An 18,644-nucleotide genomic window follows, 5' to 3' on the forward strand; every position below is an offset into this window, starting at 1 on the left:
ATGAAATTTATGTTTCTCTTACATTTCAGAACAAAGTAGAAGAGATGACTTAGAAGCTTTAGGTCATATGTTCATGTATTTTCTGAGAGGCAGTCTTCCTTGGCAAGGTTTAAAGGTAATTGTTTTTGTGTTTCCTTACTGAATTTCATAAATTGTTAATATATTAAGATACTCTCTTCCACGTATTTAATTTTAAAATTATGTCTCAAGATTCTTTTTCTTTCTGTTTTAGGCTGACACATTAAAAGAGAGGTATCAGAAAATTGGAGATACAAAACGAGCCACACCAATAGAAGTGTTATGTGAAAATTTTCCAGGTAATGAATAATGCTGCTTGATACATGTGCTTATTATACACAGAAAACTAGAACTGTTCATTTTCGTTGCTTAAGTTGGTAAGTACTTTTTTCATGCTTAAAACATGATTCAGAAGATGTCAGCAGGACTTCCCTGGTGGCACAGTGGTTGGGAGTCCCCCTGCCAATGCAGGGGACATGGGTTTGATCCCTGGTCCGGGAAGATCCCACATGCCGTGGAGCAGTTCGGCCCATGCACCACAACTACTGAGCCTGAGCTCTGGAGCCTGTGAGCCACAACTGCTGAGCCTATGTGCCACAACTGCTGAAGCCCGTGTGCCTAGAGCCCATGCTCCACAGCGAGAGAGGCTGCTGCAATGAGAAGACTGTGCACCACAACGAGTGGCCCCTGCTCGCCACAGCTAGAGAGGGCCTGTGTGAAGCAACGAAAACCCAATGCAGCCAAAAAAAATAAGTTAATTAATTAATTTAAAAAATGAAAAAAAAAAGATGTCAGCATTTGATACACAGACCACAGGGCAATGTGTATATTTGCTTTTGTAAAATGGTATTAATGGAAGAAAATTCATCTTTTAATAGTGTTGACCAGTACCAGCTAAAGTAATATTTTCTTCAATAGCATACTTTTAATAAATTGAAATATGTGCTTAGAAATACTAACTAAAGTTTTGGTATCCAATATTAGTCATTTGAGTCTCAATGTTAAGCTCAAAGGAGGTATGTGATGTATGATTTAGTCTAGTTTTCCAAGTACAGTAAAATCTTACTAACACTACTTTTAGGCTAATTTTGTATTGGGGAGCTTTATGAAGATAGATTTGCTCTCATGTAGATTTTTGGCAACTCACGTGAAATCAACAAAAATTTACTTAGGATTCCTAAATCAATTAAGGGATAAGAATAATGTGTCCCTAATGTGTTAAAATACCTATTGTGATTTAGGCAATAACATTAAATGAGAACCAAACTTGAAGATACAAGATGGAGCTTATATCTCACTTCAATATTTACAGGTTCTCCTGTACAGTGCTGGCATTATTATTGTAATAGTATCAGCAGCATAATCTCAGGTAGCCCTTTTTCAAGTTTGCTTTTATTATTCATTGACAGTAAACTTTAATTATGTATTTTGCTTTCTTGCTATAACATCTAGAACTGGAAGATTAAAAGAAAAAATTGGTTGATAGTACTAACAGTTCAGGTGTAGGCAGATTGGCTATACCTTATTAAGAAGCTTATACAAATTTCTGCAGGAAAACTGGGGGTGCCAAAGTAAATTAGGCAGGTGATTAGCTAGAAAGTGGAATAGTGGGAGAGTCACCATGTGACTGGGTCACTGGATGCTACTTTGATGCCTGTTAGGCTATGGGTGATCCTTTTCTTATTAGCTGCCATGAATAAATTGGATCAAAAAGCAGCTAGGTGTAACCTACCATCTCTTATGATAGTGCTTTTATGTGCTCTGATGGTTAAACACTGGTTTACTAATTGCTGACCATTTTGCTTATTGATTTTTATGGCTTTTTCTTTTACTTCTGGAAAATATGACCTTTAAAAAATACATATCTCTAATATATTTGGGAATTATAATAGCATGCAAAGGTTTATGTATTATGAAATAATTGTTATATTTATGACCAGAAATTAAGAGAAGAATTAAACTGTCCTCATGAATCTGTTATAGCTTTATGTTGCTAGGTCAGTTGATTAGAATACCGTTTAGCCAAGGTTAAGAATTTGAATCTTCTATTGGTCAGTTACTGTCACTGATTGTAAAGGAAATCCAGCAAGGTAGTACAAATGCTTTCATGTATGAATCAATTCCTATCAGTATTTAAAATAATTTTTTTTAAATGTGAGCTTAGTATGGTGTTTTGTGATTAAATAATTATGCATTATTAAGTTTCTATTTCAACCTTGAATACTGTCCAAGGTTTCTATTAAAAATAATGTAAAATAAAAATTTTAGCCTTTCCTAATGAATTGAAGCAAAAATAATATTTGTTAAATTTCTGATTTATCTTTTGTCCCTATTTCCTTTCTTCCCTTCTTTCCCCCTTTTAATTTCATTGTTATTAAGTTCATAATATTTTAAATTTTAGTAGAATTTTGTTACTTTTCATGTTTTTATAATACCCTGTACTTTTAGATATTTATAATTTTATTATTAATGAGTATTAGAAAAGTTTAATGAGAGAAAATTTTTATTTCCTTTCTAGAAGAAATGGCAACATATCTTCGTTATGTAAGAAGGCTAGATTTTTTTGAAAAACCAGACTATGACTACCTAAGAAAACTTTTTACTGACTTGTTTGATCGAAAAGGGTATATGTTTGATTATGAATATGACTGGATTGGTAAGCAGTTGGTGAGTACTCTAGGCTATATAATAAAAATAAAACATTATTTGTAGTACTTAACCTTCTTTTTCATAGTACAGATCCTTTATTTAAAAAGAGTTGAGAACAAATAATTTTTTATTTTGAGGTATAGTTGATTTACAATATTATATTAGTTTTAGGTGTACAACATAGTGATTCAATAGTTTTATAGATTATACTCCATTTAAAGTTATTACAAAATAATAGCTATATTTTTCTACGCTGTACAGTATATCCTTATTGCTGATTTATTTCATACATAATAGTTTGTCTCTTAATCCCATACTCCTGTCTTGCCCCTCCCCCCTTCTTTCTCCTCACTGGTAACCACTAGTTTGTTCTCTATATGTGTAAGTCTGTTCCTATTTTGTTATATACATTTGGTTGTTGTATTTTTTAGATTCTACATATCAGTGATAACAGAGTATTTGTCTTTCTCTGTCTGACTTATTTCACTAAGCATAGTATTCTAGGTCCATCCACATTGTTGCAGATAGCAGAATTTCATTCTTTTTTTTATGGCTGAGTAATATTCATATATATGTGTGTGGAGATGTGTGTGTGTGTGTGTATATCTATATCTGTATCATCTCCATTCATCCGTTGGGCACTTAGGTTGTTCCATATCTTCAATATTTTGACTATTGTGAATAATGCTGTTATGAACATTGGGGTGCATTAGTGTTTTTATTTTCTTTGGATATATTCCCAGCAGTGGAATTGCTGGATCATATGGCAGTTCTGCTTTTAGTTTTATGAGGAATCTCCGTACTGTTACTATAGTGGCTGCACCAATTTAAATTCCCACCAATAATGCACAAGGGTTCCATTTTTTCCATATCCTCACCAACACTTGTTATGTCTTGTCTTTTTTATAATGGCCATTCTGACAAGTATGAGGTGATATCTCATTATGGTTTTGATTTGCATTTCTCTGATAATTTGCAGTGTTGAGCATTTTTTAATGTACCTGTTAGCCATCTGTATGTTTTCTTTGGAAAAAATATTTATCCAGGTTGTCTGCCCATTTTTTAATTGGGTCCTTTGTCTTTTTTGGTATTGTATGAGCTATTTATAAATTTTGGATATTAACCTCTTGTAGGTTATATCATTTGCAAATATTTTTTCCCATTCAGTAGGTTGTCTTTTCATTTTGTTGATGGTTTTCTTTGCTGTGCAAAAGCTTTTAAGTTTAATTAGGTCGCATTTGTTTATTTTTGCTTTTGTTTCTCTGCCTTAAGAGACAGATCTAAAAAATATTGCTACAATTTATGTCAAAGAGTGTTCTGATTATGTTCTCTTCTAGGAATTTTATGGTTTCATAGATAAAGGTCTTTAATCCATTTTGAGTTTATTTTTGTGTATGGTGTTAGGAAATGTTCTAATCTCATTTATTTACATGAAGCTGTCCAGTTTTCCCATCACCACTTATTGAAGAGACTGTCTTTTCTTCATTGTGTATTCTTGCCTCCTCTTTCATAGATTAATTGACCACAAGTGTGTGGGTTTATTTTGGGGCTCTCTGTTCTACTCCACTGACGTATGTGTCTGTTGTTGTGCCAGTACCATGCTGATTTGATTACTGTAGCTTTGTAGTATAGTCTGAAATCAGGGAGTGTGATACCTCCAGCTTTGTTCTTTTTTTCCTCAAGATTACCTTGGCATTTCAGGGTCTTTTGTGGTTCCATGTACATTTTAGGATTGAGAATATATAATTTTTTAAAGGGTTCATTTTATTTCTTTTTTATGGACATTTCAGGTAGCATAATATAAAAATTATTCTTTGAATTTTGTAAAAACCTTACATTTGGAGTCTACTTTTTAGAGTGATGAGTTATTTTGAACTTTTTACTTCTGATTTAGTTCTTAATGTCAAATATACTTTTTAAAAATATAATATTCTAGTGATTACTTTTAAAAAATCAGCTAGTTTTTTTCCTTTAGTCATCTTTCAGAACATTTGTAATTTTAAAATATGTGTTAATTATTCTAGCAGTTTTAGGTTATCTTGGAATAGACTGATACTTATATATTGGAGCATGTTTAGGTTTTTAAAACTGTACCAAGTTTTCATAGTTAAAAAAAATTGTCTTGATCATAACTGTGGGATGGGTGTGATTACTTAAATGAAGTTATCATTAAATTCTTTCTTTGAAGAGGTGACTTCCAGAAAATCAAATACATATTCTCACTAGTCTTTTTTTTTTTTAAATAAGTAAGAATGCCTTACAAAATTTTCTATAATTATGGCTCACGGTAAGCACATTTTTTTCCAAATTTGGAACTGCTGAACTCTCAGATTCAAGTATTTTTGCACAACTGACTTACTTAAGAGTTTAATCTGTATTTTTCTAAACTCCAAAGTGATTTGAATATATATGGTATCTAAAATGCAAATCTGAATACTTTGATTAAAGTATTTATATGAAGTTTTGAATTATATTTGAAAATTTAAATTTTATATACGCCTTTTCTGAGCTAAAATATTGACAGTAAGCAATTTTATTAGCTTATTTAAAAAATTATTCCCTTAATTTTCTTAAAATATTTTTTTCTGTTTATATATTGGCTTTGGAAATGAGAAACATAAACAAATACACTTTCATTTTTTGATATGAAAAAGTAACCTAAAAGTAATGACAGTATTAGAAGGTCTTTTGTTGATATAAAAATAAATACTCGATAAAGTATGTAAATATTTTGAAAATACTTTAAAAAGTAGCTATAATCTCTTTGTTGTATTTAACAACATATTTTAGGAAAGATATCTTTTCTTAAGGCCTTACTTTATTTAACAGTGTCTTTTCTTTTTTTTCCTTGATTATGTTAAGTAGCTAAATAATTTTAAATAAGAGTTCTGAAATATAATGCATTGATTCTAATTGTTATTGTATTGTAGCCTACTCCAGTGGGTGCAGTTCAGCAAGATCCTGCTCTGTCATCAAACAGAGATGCACATCAACACAGAGATAAGATACAGCAATCCAAAAATCAGGTTTGCTGCCCTTTTAGATATGAAATGTCTTAATTTGCTTCTGTATTACCTTCTCACAGTTTATAAATATATTTGGTGTTTTATCATGCGCAGATGACAGCTTTATATGTGTGTGCATTTGCCTGTGCAAGTGTGTGTATACATACTTGTATGTATGTATTGAAGGATTGAAATACATATTTTTTTCTTTTATAAAGCAGACTATATACACACATATTAAGGATAGAAAATGCATATATTTTCAATAGCTAGACACTTTCCCCTAATGTTCACATTAAAAATGTTTAATCATAATTCCTAATTAGTGGTATAAGTTAGTATAATAAACTTTGAGCAATGTTTGATATTCTGTTCAAATGGAAGTATTTGGATACCCTGTTGGAATGAATTGTAATAGCAGTTGGTCTTTCTAACTATAGTCTTGTTTAGTGTACTAAATTATTTACTGAGTTCCTGTTATTTGAAAGCTACTATTCTCCACGTTGCAGAAATTGAGAAGAAAGGAAAACATATAACCTGTAAGAAATGATTTTGTAATCAGTGGCTAAGACCTCTCTCAGCCTCTCGAATCAGTCATACCTGGATATGGCTTGACCCTTGGCAGATTACTCATTCACTCAAAGCCTCAGTTCTCATCTATAAAATAAAAGTAATGCATTTAATTCCTAGCATATAGTAAGCTTTCATTAAGTCTCAACTCTCGTGGCTGGTATTACTGTTACCATTATTACAGTAAGTTCACAAATAACTACATTACAATACAGAATAAACTCTACCATAGGAAATACATTAATAAAGTGCCGGGGAGGATTATTGGAGTATGTAGGATCTATAAAGATTTTATGGCGAAGGTGGCTTTTGAGATGAGCCTGAAGAACGAATGGAATTTTTAAAGGCAGGTGAAGGAATAAGAGCATTTTGGGGAGAGTGAACAGTAAAAAATATAAAGCAGAAGTTTAAAAATGTAGAATATGTTTAAGGAGAAATAAGCAGTTGGCTTGGAGCAGAGAGTAGGTTCAAGACAAGGCATAGAAGATTCATTGAAGAGTTTGTGTTTCCTGGGTAAGGTATATTGGAAGCTGTTGAAAATTTTGAGCAGCGTTTTCACTCTTCTCATTTTTGTATAAAGAAGCTTTATTGAATCCTTTTGACATAAAAATTTTTGCTGTCACCCTGAGTTAAACAGGGCCTTTAGAATTTTTGGTTATAACCGTTTTTGGAGAAGGATAGTGTGTTATCCTTTTTGTATCCTATCAGGGTCCAGGTGAGGGTTAAATAAGAAATGAAATCAAAGGAAAAACACAACTTATTAAAAATAATAGCCAAATAAAATGCTGCATTTAAGAAATATTTAACATTATGCTTTAAAGTATAGAGAATTTTAAAAGATTAGTTTTATAATTTCACCTTAGAAAAATTGGGATAGTAAAGGGTCTTATATATAAACTACTTCCAATATAAATTACAACTTGTTGATAGCTTGAGTACTCTGATAAGATGCTGTATATAGAAAGAAATGGGAGAAATCAAAACTTGGAGTTTGTTTTATAAATCAGTTAATTTCTCAAATGTACATGGAAGAAGATCAGTAATTCATGTTCTGTGAAGATCTCCACTTGAACTGTTAGGTATTGTAATAAGTGAAACTCTTCTTTTATTGTCGAATTAAATTTTTGTTGAAATAAATTTAAATGTTTTAAAGTTTAACTTTCTACATGTTTCAGATATATCTTGCTAGCTCGATTGCCAGCTCACTGAGGGTGGGAACCATATTTGTTGATGTAATACTTGTTGCACTAAATGTAGGGAGTCAGTTTTTTTCTCAGGAAATCCTTTAGGATAGCTTATATATTGAATTTGAAACCAGGACATGCAGATTTTTACCATGATAGAAACATTGTATATCTAGGAAAAATTTCTTAACTATCTGTGATGCAGTAAACAGCTTAAGTTGTGTGATAAACCCATAGTTCACAATCCCAAAAGAAGAAAGGTTAATTCTTTAAATGTCTGAAACCTTTGTAATGTCCCCAGATAAACAATTGTAACTTAGAGTCAATGGTTGAAGTTCCGGGAATCTGGAAATTTTACAGAAAATATTGGGTGCATTCAGATGTTTATCCTGAAGTGAGGTTGCATAGCTCTTACTGTCTTCTTAAAAGGTCCATGGTTCCCAAATGTTGCCTGCCGTTTTAGGCAACATTTAGATCTTTGTCTCTCTTTTAGTATGATTTTCATTCTTTCATCTTGTTAAGATTTGGTCTTGTCTAATTTATTTTACTTTAACCTACAAATCTGCTAAATTCTGGTGATAAATTTGGAAGATTTAATGAAAAGATATTATAGAACTGTCATAATTGTTTTGATGACATATTTCATGCCACAGAATGTAGTTTTTCGTTGTACAGTTTAATTTAGGAAGTTTAGTGCCGGAACATTTATTCTTTGTGTCCACTTGATTTCAACATCTCTTCCCCTAAAGGGTTACTCTGGCTCCTGATATGCTTAGGCTCCATATAGCCCAGTGTACTTGGCACTTTTTGGCAAGATTTTCCTTACTTTGGTTGAAAAAGAAAGAAAAGAGCCCTGAAGTCTGTAGAACATAATGTAATTGTGATAAGGAGCTAAGTACTAATATTGGAAGAGCAGTAGGCTCTCAGTTTGAATCCTTTGTGTACTCTTTGCTACCTCTATGACCTTAGAGAAGTATTTAATGTTTCAATGTCTTCATCAGTAAAGTGAGAGTGATACTATCTATCTCAAAAATGAGATAACACATATAAAGCAGCTAATGCAGAACCAAACATGTAATAGAAACTTAAATATTGTATACCTTCCCCCTCTTCTTATTAGTGCTGTCCACATTTTCCTGAAACATAGAAATTGACCCCTATTAAGCAGTTGCTCCTAATTCTGTTACTAGATTATTATTAGTTTGTGGTTATTGCCATACAAGTTTGCCAAGTCATCTAAAAGCTTCAAGAATTATCAGCCTATTTCATGGAAATGGGTTTCTTAATTTGAACCAGATAAAAAGATCAAGGAGGCAAAGAGATTCATATATGTAAGATTGTCACTTAAAAAAATTGTTTACCATATCCTCTTGGTATTCTCTATAGCACTTCTCTCTTTTCAAAGAATTTTTCTGTTTTCTTGTATTATCCTCACAATCAGAAACAGGGTACTAAGCAAGAAGAGAAAAGTTTTCTGGGACCTTAAGTATGGCTATTTGAGTACTATCTTTTTTTTCACCTTGCTAGAAGTAGTTCCTCATCAGAAAACTAATGGGGACCTCTACTGTAAAAAAACATAGTGGATAGCTTTTTAAAACATTTGATGGTTTATTTGGAGTACTTTCTTGACCACGTCATTTTTACCTCTCTAGTTTTTGTTAACTTTATAAAGTTAGTGAGTGGAGTCTATGATATCTAAAGTCCTTTCACTTCTAAAATTCTGTGATTCTATTTTATTTTTGTGGTTGATCATTACATTATTGTAGCATTTTAGCTGAAATCTCTCCATGTTCAGTATGCAAAGATAACTGCATCTGTGACTCAGAATAGTAAGGGTATTTTAAATTTCCTTTTATACGTTTGTTTTCTATATTATAAGGATGAGATGTTTAACATTTTGGGTTTCTCTTCTTCCATGCATGCCACATGCATTAAATAAATGGCAGTCGGCAGACCACAGGGCAGCTTGGGACTCCCAGCAGGCAAATCCCCATCATTTGAGAGCTCACCTTGCAGCAGACAGACATGGTGGCTCGGTACAGGTATTTTCTGATTTTTGCATGAGTGATTATTTCCCAAATTTATACAACTAACCCTTTTTGGAACTCATGGCATGATTTCATATCCTAATGAAAAACTTGTTGCTGAACCTCCATAATTCTATTCCTTTGTATTTAACCAAAAAGCAGAATTAACATGGTCTAGCAAGACCACCAGGGATACTAAGATTTTGCCTTTGTTCATTTTTGCAAGCATATGCAGCAGTATTTAAGTAAGTTGTACTCACAATAGGTTAGAAAAACAAAATGTATTACTTGAAATATGTGTTAAACTTGATTTTCCAATAATAAGCTCAGTCTTTTTTCATGCTTTAAGTAATAGAACATTTTTTATATCTTTTCCCTTTCATTGATTTTGCCTCCTTCAAACTTAGTTAAGTAGATATCTAACTTTTTCATCCTCAGTCCTTAGAATGTACTTTCTGATTAATTGGTCAAATAAACATGACCTAATTTTATCATGATGTATTTTGTTTGTACTTGGAGAAAATAGCACATGGAGAAAATAATTTCAAGGACAAGTATTTATTAAATATTTCCCTCAATTTTCTGGATATTTATAAAAATTTAAAGCTGTCCCTTATTCTTTTTGATGTGTTCCTTTTTTCCCCCTTTTCTGTATGTTTAGAGATAGCTACTATATTCTGCCCTCACATGTCCCCCTAAATTCTAAGCTTTTGTATGTATTATAAAAACAGAAAAAGATTACTGAGTCTCTTCTTTCTTTTAAAAATGTCAGTTTAAGGTAATCTGAATGCTAGTTTAAAGTATTTGAGATGATAAATGTTATCTCAATCCATTTCAATCTAGAACCTAGATTTGATTTTTTTTCCCTCCACATATTTTCACTTGAACAATTTTCTATTATGTTTTACCAAATCTGCATTTTTCTTAGTATATATATATATACATATACATACATATATATATGCACACACACACACATATATATGTAATCTGAATCTATGCTTGGGTTTTATTCTTTCTTGATTTGAATTCTAAAAGATCAGTTCTTACTAGTTATCATGTTTTTCCCATCTTTAACTTTTAGAGGTAATTTAAATTGTGAAACCAAATATTTTTTTAAAAACTTTGTAGTCTATGGAACTTTCAGTCATGTGTGTAACAGAAGTAGTTGAATAGCACTGTCAAAGTCTAGAGTGAGGGATTCAGAGGCAAGGGTGCCTGAATTGTAAAATTTTTTGTGACCCAAATTCATATCACTGGAAAGTTAATTGAGAAAATTATGTTTAGTTCCCATAAACACAAACTGGATTATGTATGTATCTGTATATGTTTACATGTTTCTAAGTGTTGTATGTTTTTATAGCAGGTGTCTTGCTCAGTGTTCAGGGAAATCTGTAACAATTAAGACACTATTAGAAAGCTTTCTTACCACTTCTGTACCATTACCACAAATTTATCTTTAGTTTTTTCTTACTTTGTGGAATTCCCAAAGATGGCTCTGGGATCTCTTAGGACTATCAAAGGGAGAATGAGTTTGATTATTGGCTCATCACTCAAAAACTTTGTTCTATTTTTTCACGTGGTCTCAAAGATATATTTCAACTCTTGCTCATCTCTTTAAAACTTTTCTGCCTTGTAGAGATTACATCTGGCTTCATTCTAATATTCCGTAAGTGAATTCTGGTAATACATAAGTAAGACAAAAAAATTTACACTATTTTTCATTTACTTCCTGAATTAACTAACTTGATGTGATGAACATTAAGGTAGTTTTACTGTCATGGTGTATTTGCTAGCAGCCTAAGTAAGATCATGCCTGAATCTTGCCCCACTCCAAAATGTTGAATTTATTTATAATTTTTTTCCTACCCACTTTCAAAATTTGAAAAATTGTAATATGACACTGGTATAATTGGACTAATGAAATTGTAATTTAAAAATTAATAATAGAGGAAATAAAAGTGCCTTAAATCTGTGCTAATGTGATTATTACGATAATTGAATACTATATTTGACTTTGAATGAAGGAAGAAAGGAAAACAATGTGTTCTTTCATTCTCATTATCTGATAAAGAGAAAAATCTTTTTACTAATATAAAAGTATGAGTAGAATTTGCCTTGAGGTTCTTTGTTCTATGGTTCTTAAACCACCTGTTGGACAAAGTTTCAAGTTTTAGCTTTGCAAGAAATATAAAGACTTTAAATGGCAATTGAAAAAATTATCCTCAACAGATACTAAGGGCATATCATCAAATAGTTTCTCAGGAAAGACATTTCCAAAATAAGTAGGTTAGTATCTGTTAATAAAATGTATACCAGCACCTCTTGCCTTTTTGACTGGACCTACAGAAAAATCCTCAGATACTCATTATTTCACATGTTCTTTTAATAGGAAATGCACGTTGGAGTCTACATTTTTTTGTTTGTTTGTTTGTTTTTTGCGGTACGCGGGCCTCTCACTGTTGTGGCCTCTCCCGTTGCGGAGCACAGGCTCCGGACGTGCAGGCTCAGCGGCCATGGCTCACGGGCCTAGCCGCTCCGTGGCATGTGGGATCCTCCCAGACCAGAGCACGAACCCGTGTCCCCTGCATCGGTAGGCAGACTCTCAACCACTGCACCACCAGGGAAGCCCTGGAGTCTACATTTGAACTCCTTATCTTTTCACAATTATTATGTATATTATTACAGATCAGACATATAGGTTACCAAGTTGATTTAATTGTAGTGAGCAGCATAAGCATAAGTTCAAATTCTGTACTTTAGATTATTCATCAGTGACATGGAGATAATGATAGCTCTACCTCATGGTTTTGTTGTGAGCATTTTTTTAAAGTATTTAGCATAGAGGTTGGGGCTTAGGGAGTACTAAATAGTAGAATAATCTATTGCTTTTGTAAATTAAGAAACTTGACTAGTATTTTTATCCACCTCTGAGAAGTGAAGTATGGAGATACAGCCAAATGAATGTATTGTGAAATGGGATTTATCTAATTTTATTCTGTCTCTTTAGTGAAATCATGTTAATTTACTAACCAGAAGGATAAAGCTATACATTTGATAAACTTTTCGCACTTAAGAGACTAAGAATAATATTCAAATACCTTAAAGAGTTTATTTTGAATCTGTTCTTGGCTTTTGTTTATTTGTTTTTGTTGTTGTTTTAGGCTTTTATGTGTTTTGGAAAATCTTTTAGGGGAACAGGTATGCCCCCTCCTGCTCCCCTTAGAATCACTGGTAATAAATATGGCTGAGAAGCTTAGACCTACCACTTTCAGTTTCTTGGCTATTCATTATTCAGCAAATATATATAAATGTCTCCTAGGTGCTCGGCACTGTGCTAGGTTCTTTGAATAAAAGGGAGAATAACAAATATGGTGCCTGTCCCCGTGGAGCTTTCAGTTAATGGGAAAGGCTAATAAACAGGCAGTGTGATAAGTGGAGAAAGTACAAGGTGCTACGAGAATATATAGTAGAAGCACCTAACTTGGGTTTAGCGGGTTAAGTAAGTTTTCCTGGAAAAAATGGTATTATTTATATTCTATTTTTTCACACATTTTCAGTGAAGAATCAGTAGGGCTTAGCAATCGAAGAACGTAGAAGGGGTTAAGAAAGGAGTGTACCAGGCAGAGAAAACAACATACTTAAGACTGTGGAGGAGAGATTGACAGATTGAGGAATTAAATGCAATTTGGTCAAGCTGGTACGTATTGAGAAATGAGACTGACAGGTAGGCAGGAGGCAAATTGTGAAGGACCTAAAAGGTCTTGTTATTAAATTTGGACTTTGGTCTGAGGGTATTGGGTAGCCATAAAGAGAATTAGATAGAGAACTAACTTGATTAGGTTAGTATTTACAAAGTTTACTTTCGCTGGAGACTAGATTGAAGGGAGACAAGTCTAAGGCAAGGACACAACTCTTAAAAGTCCACAGCTGAGGAGAGATGATGGGTAGTGGAGATGGAGAGAAATAAAAGGACTTAAAAGATAACTAGAAGATAGAATTTAGTTGGGTATGGGGGTTGAGGGAAAGGGATGGGTCAGTTATCCCTTTTTGATATGTTTCTACCTGGAAAATCAGGATTTCCAAAATTAGGTTTTAAAATGTATGGCTGGCAGCATATAGTACTAGTCTCTAATTCCACTGTGTTGAGCCTTTCACTGTAACACAGTCCATGGAGCTCGATGCTAACTAAAAATCTGATCCAAAAAAAGCTGAGAAGGCATGGCAAGCAGAGGGAAGAATACAGCTGTTAAGGGCACTACTATTTTACATGGTATGGGATACCTTCTGATTGTTTGGAAAGCTCCTTTGCATTTAAGGAACAATGTGACACTGGGGAAAAAAGGACAGAATCACAAGTGGCGCAGATGTGTTATGCAGCCAGAATAACATTATGCAATATAAGAATAACATTAATTGTTGTAATAAGCAGTCTGATATTTTACTCGGTGTCACTTCAGAAATACAGATACAGGTGATGATAACAGAAAAAGAATTAGACAAATGTATCCTGAAACGTTAAGAAAACATATGTGATTAAAAGTCAGAGGAGTAATAGATATCATATCTGAGTCAGTTTTCCATCATGCTAATTGTTAATGCAGACCTTTCTAAAATGTTTCAGATAACCAGTTTCAGTTTTCTTTATCAAGTCTTTGAAAATACTGAGGTACTAATAAGGAAAAGAATTGAGTGACTAGAACAGTCATATCTTTCTATTCATTGTTTTCTGGGGTGCTGAAGTCTGAGTAAGAGAGGGAGGTTGTGGAAGGGGAGTAGTTGCTGCCTTTATTACATAAATAATTTCCAGTTCATCTTTTTAATTTAGTTTAGGGAATTCCTTGTTTAGTTATAATTGGGGTAAATCAGCATTACGCATTTGTTTCGATATTCTTTTTTTTTTTTCTGGCAGTAAAGAAAGATTTTAATAACTACTGTAGTAGGGAAGAGAATATAGTGTAAACTGAGCTCACTTTTCCCAAAACAAAAGACAGGAGACTTTTTAAATGCTGTGGTTTTGTCGACTAAAAATATATATTCACAACCTAAAAGTTTAGAGTTATGTTTAATTCGGCAGGAAGTTTTAGGACGTCAAGCCCAGAAGGCGGCATGTCAAGTAACCCTTAGAGAACTGCTCTAAGGAGGTGATGGGGGGAGCTTTGATAAATAGGAGTTTTGCAACAAAGGGCAGGTAGTGTGAACATCAAAAGATTATTGTTAATTAAAGAAAAACAGATATCTCAAGTTAAGGAATTTAGCACTTTGCCAGTAATATTTACAGTCACATCTCGAAGGACTGAAATACTCAAAGAATAGAGTGCTCTGCTTAATACTTCTGTAAGTGAACATTAGACTGAGAATCCGTTTTGGTTTCTCTTTGTTGAAAGTCAGTGAGAATGTCACTGGGCCTTTGGATTATCAGTTGGAATATCAAGAATATTCATTGTAACTCTATAGCTTTTAGAATATGTTAGAAAGTTGGTTCCATATAGTTATGTGAACCCTAGCACAGGTCCAATAAACTCTTTGGAAGTTACTCTTTTAATTATATTATTTACTAGTGTGCTTTCTTATAGATGACTTTTAGAAAAAGCTGAGTGGGTGAGTAAAATAGATAATCTTTTAATATTTCTAATATATTTATTGGATAGATGAAGATCTGGTTAATTAATATATTGTGCCTCTACTGAGTGCTTGGTAACATGCTTCAAGACTCCAAATTAGGAAGATAGTAGTGTAACTAATTTGAATTAATTATATTTGGAAACTGTATTAATTGGCCTTTTGACATGGTTGATCACAAAGATACCATGTGTTATCTTTGTACTCAAGTCCGTGAGAATGACTTCTTTTGGAATTAGATTGGGCAGGCAGCCATTAAATGGACCATTGTTTTTCTCCCACGCTTAGCTGCACGCTGTTTCCCCACTGCCTCCCCTTCAACTCTGATACAGTGATAGTAAAACTTGGCCTAGTTGCCTTTTTTATAAACCTCTTAAAACAAGAATTGCCCTAAGTTTCTTATCAAGTGGGAATAACAGAAATTTTTTTTAAGAACAAGAACAGCAGCAACAAAACCCCTGAATTTTCTTTTGAAATGTCAAACCTCAAGGCATCTGTGATTTTTAGATATACTTTTGTTAAGGAGCCTGATAAATACTAATATTTCAGAGACTCTTATGTTCTAGTGTGAGTTATAATTCTAGAAATGTCACCTAAATGGAATCATTCTTCAAAATTTGGCTTACAAAAATAAGCCAAATTTTGGTTTCCAGGAAAATATTGACACATTATTTATAATATTATGTCTTTGTTTCTTCCTCTAAAATCTGTTTGTAAAAAGACCACTAGTTTTCTTAAGTGGAAACAATTTTAATGCTGTGATACATTCTCACATCACTACTTTTAAGTGGGTCAGCTTCACAGAACTCTGTCACCACAGTGATTCTCTTCTGACCCTGGGATATTGGCCTTTACTCAGAGGGTTAGGGAATCTGGGAAGCCCAGGGAAAATTACATTAAAAAAATTCATAAAGTCAGATGTTACTTCCTTTTGATCTGGTTCTGATCAGCCAGGAAGAATGAAACTTGAAACATTTCACTAAAATAAAGACTATTAAAGTCACTTATGACTGTGTGTGAAGTGACATAAATCAGATTTTATAATTATAATGCATATATAGTTACTGTTTCTGGAAATTTAGAGTACTTGAGTTTCAAATTTTCATTTGTGCTGCTTAATTAGGGGAAGACACTTTAGGGCAGCTGCCTATAAGTTGAGGGGGCCTCCTTCCACCTGTTTAGGGCCATTGAACAAAAGTGGGAAAAGAAACCCATTAAATAATTATGTTAAGGAAAGAACAATGGAAATTGTTCAGTGAACTGTTTCGCTTATCCACTACATGCAAGGCACTCTGCTAGTTAAAGGTGGTGGAGAATACAAAAGTATAGAATAAGAATTCTGCTTTCTAATTCTTTTCCAGTTCATTGCAGAGGCTCTGACATTTTAAAAATTAAGAATAAAGAACCCAATTATATTCAGTAATTACAACAAATAAGTATTTTTTAATGTGTTCAGAAAGATGGAGAATTTTAAGAGAAAAAATTGACACAGAGCCACAGAGATCAATAGAATGACAAAAAGGAGGAAGCAGGTGCTGCAGAAGCAGAGAGGGCGATTTAGACATAGGAGTATTCCTCGCATTGGATTGCTTCTAAAGATGATGAAGGCAGTTTTATATTTTCAGCTGTAGGCACAAATGCATTTCTAAGTACTTGTTCCGTATAGGATATATATAAATCATGACTTAATCTAGATACATTGATTGATTTCTGATTATTCTTCTTGAGTTGGTGGGGAGAGAGCATATTTCTCCAAACTAGATTATTAAGTCCACAAAGGCAGGGATGTTTGTCTCTCGTTTACTATGCTATTCCAAGTTCCTAGAGCAGTGCCTGACGTGTTGTAGCCTCTTAGAACTTAAGTTTTAGAAATATGGGCTTTCGTAAATGGAAGTCTTAAGTCTAGTAGTCACCTGTCAACTCTGATGCTTAGGCCCTTGTTACATTATAAAGAGATCAGGTAGAGAAAGCATTAAAAATGATTCTTAGATTTTGAGCCTGGAAGTCTGGGAAGAGCCTAGAGCTTTAATAGAAATAGGAACTATAGGGAAAGTAACAGATTTAAAATGGAGTATGATAAATTTGGTTTTAGAAATACTGAGTGAGGTGCCAAACTTGGTCTAGCTAAATGGCCATGTGGGTGAGTGGTTAGGCTCAGGGAATCCTTTACATAGAGATGACAGTTGAAGCCACACTTTAGGTCAGACTGACAGTAATAATGATGGCCACCATTTGTTGAACTCTTACTATATGCCAGTCACTGTGCTTTATATATTAATTTCATTTCATCCTGATATCAACCTTATTAAATGGATACTTCTGTTTCCAATTTCATAGTTGAGAATACTGAGGTTTAGCAAGGTAAGATGTCTTTCCAGGGTCACATGGCTGGTAAGTGGTAGAACTAGGTTTTGAATCTAGATTCGTCTTACTCCAAAGTTATTAGCTGGTGCCAAGTCATAGGGAGATGTAGAGGCAAATGAAGACTGAACAAAGACTATTAACATATTTTCTAGGAACCTTTGGCAACCTTCAAATAAACTCTTATTTGAGTTCTGATGTAGGGACAGAGTGTAGTTTGAGAGGAGTTAAGGAATAAATGGAGAATTTTATAAAAATGGAAGTGGTAAATTAAGACGATAGTTTTCAAGAAGTTTGGAGGAAAACAAGAGATAAGACAGTAAGGTCACTTTGTAGGACCAAGAGAATTTGGGAGTTTTGTTATGGTTTTTATCTTGCTTAAAGATGTCATACATGCATGCATGTATTCATTTATTTCAACAAATATTTATTGAGTGCCTATTCTGTGCCATATAGAGTGGGGAGATCTCTTGGGGAACAATACAAGGCTCTTGCTGTTATAGAGCTTAATTTTAATGGAGATGGGGGTGGGTATCAAGAAACACATCAATCAGTCAATCAGTCAATCAGAAAAACATCAACATGGATAAATGCTATACAAAGAATTAAAAGTGAAGTATAACATGTAAGAGTGTATCTGCATGGAAGTTCTAGATTGTATGTTGGAAAAGTCCTGTTTTAGAGATGTTCTCTGAGAATCTGAAAGGTAAGGAGACAGACAATAAGCAAGAAGAGAATTCCAGGGAGTGAGAATAGATAGTGCCATGGCCTTAAGGTGGAAATAACCTTGACATTGGATGGAGGCTAGTGAGCAAAGGGAAAGTGCTATGAGATCAGAGAGGTAGGCAGGATTCAGATCTTGTGGGGTTTTGTAAATTAAAGAGTATGGATGTTTATTTTAAATGAAACCAGGAAGTTGACATTAGAAGAGCTTTAAGCAGAGAATTATGTGTTATCTAATTTACATCTTAAAAGGAGCACCTTGGTTGTTGTGTAGACAATCCATTAATGGGGAGGTGGACACGGGTAAAAGCAGACCAGTTAATAGGTTTTTGCTCTTCTTCACTCAAGAGATAATGGTGGTCTGGACTGCAGATCTGGTAGTCATAGAGTGGGGAGTACCGATTAGATTTGGGGTGTGTGTCATGGGAGGATTTAACAGGATCTGCTGATGGTTTAAGTCAAAGAGTGGAATCACAGTAACTTCT

General features: G+C 33.5%; 1 protein-coding gene across 13 annotated transcripts in view; it reads left to right on the forward strand.

Annotated features, from left to right (window-relative positions):
* CSNK1G3 (casein kinase 1 gamma 3) overlaps positions 1-18,644 on the forward strand; it is a 127,395-nt gene that overhangs the window by 95,041 nt on the left and 13,710 nt on the right. For 3 of the 13 annotated variants that reach the window (XM_059063503.2, XM_059063506.2, XM_067031497.1), the window contains 5 exons: positions 30-115; positions 233-317; positions 2,537-2,685; positions 5,598-5,693; positions 9,373-9,468. In XM_059063503.2, coding sequence (XP_058919486.1) covers positions 30-115; positions 233-317; positions 2,537-2,685; positions 5,598-5,693; positions 9,373-9,468 — 512 coding nt within the window. The remainder of the gene's footprint in view (positions 1-29; positions 116-232; positions 318-2,536; positions 2,686-5,597; positions 5,694-9,372; positions 9,469-18,644) is intronic. The other 10 variants (XM_059063507.2, XM_059063509.2, XM_067031500.1 and 7 more) reach the window with 5 other exon arrangements.

The sequence above is a fragment of the Kogia breviceps genome, chromosome 4, assembly GCF_026419965.1.
Source record: "Kogia breviceps isolate mKogBre1 chromosome 4, mKogBre1 haplotype 1, whole genome shotgun sequence".
In the NCBI taxonomy this organism is placed as follows: domain Eukaryota; kingdom Metazoa; phylum Chordata; class Mammalia; order Artiodactyla; family Physeteridae; genus Kogia; species Kogia breviceps.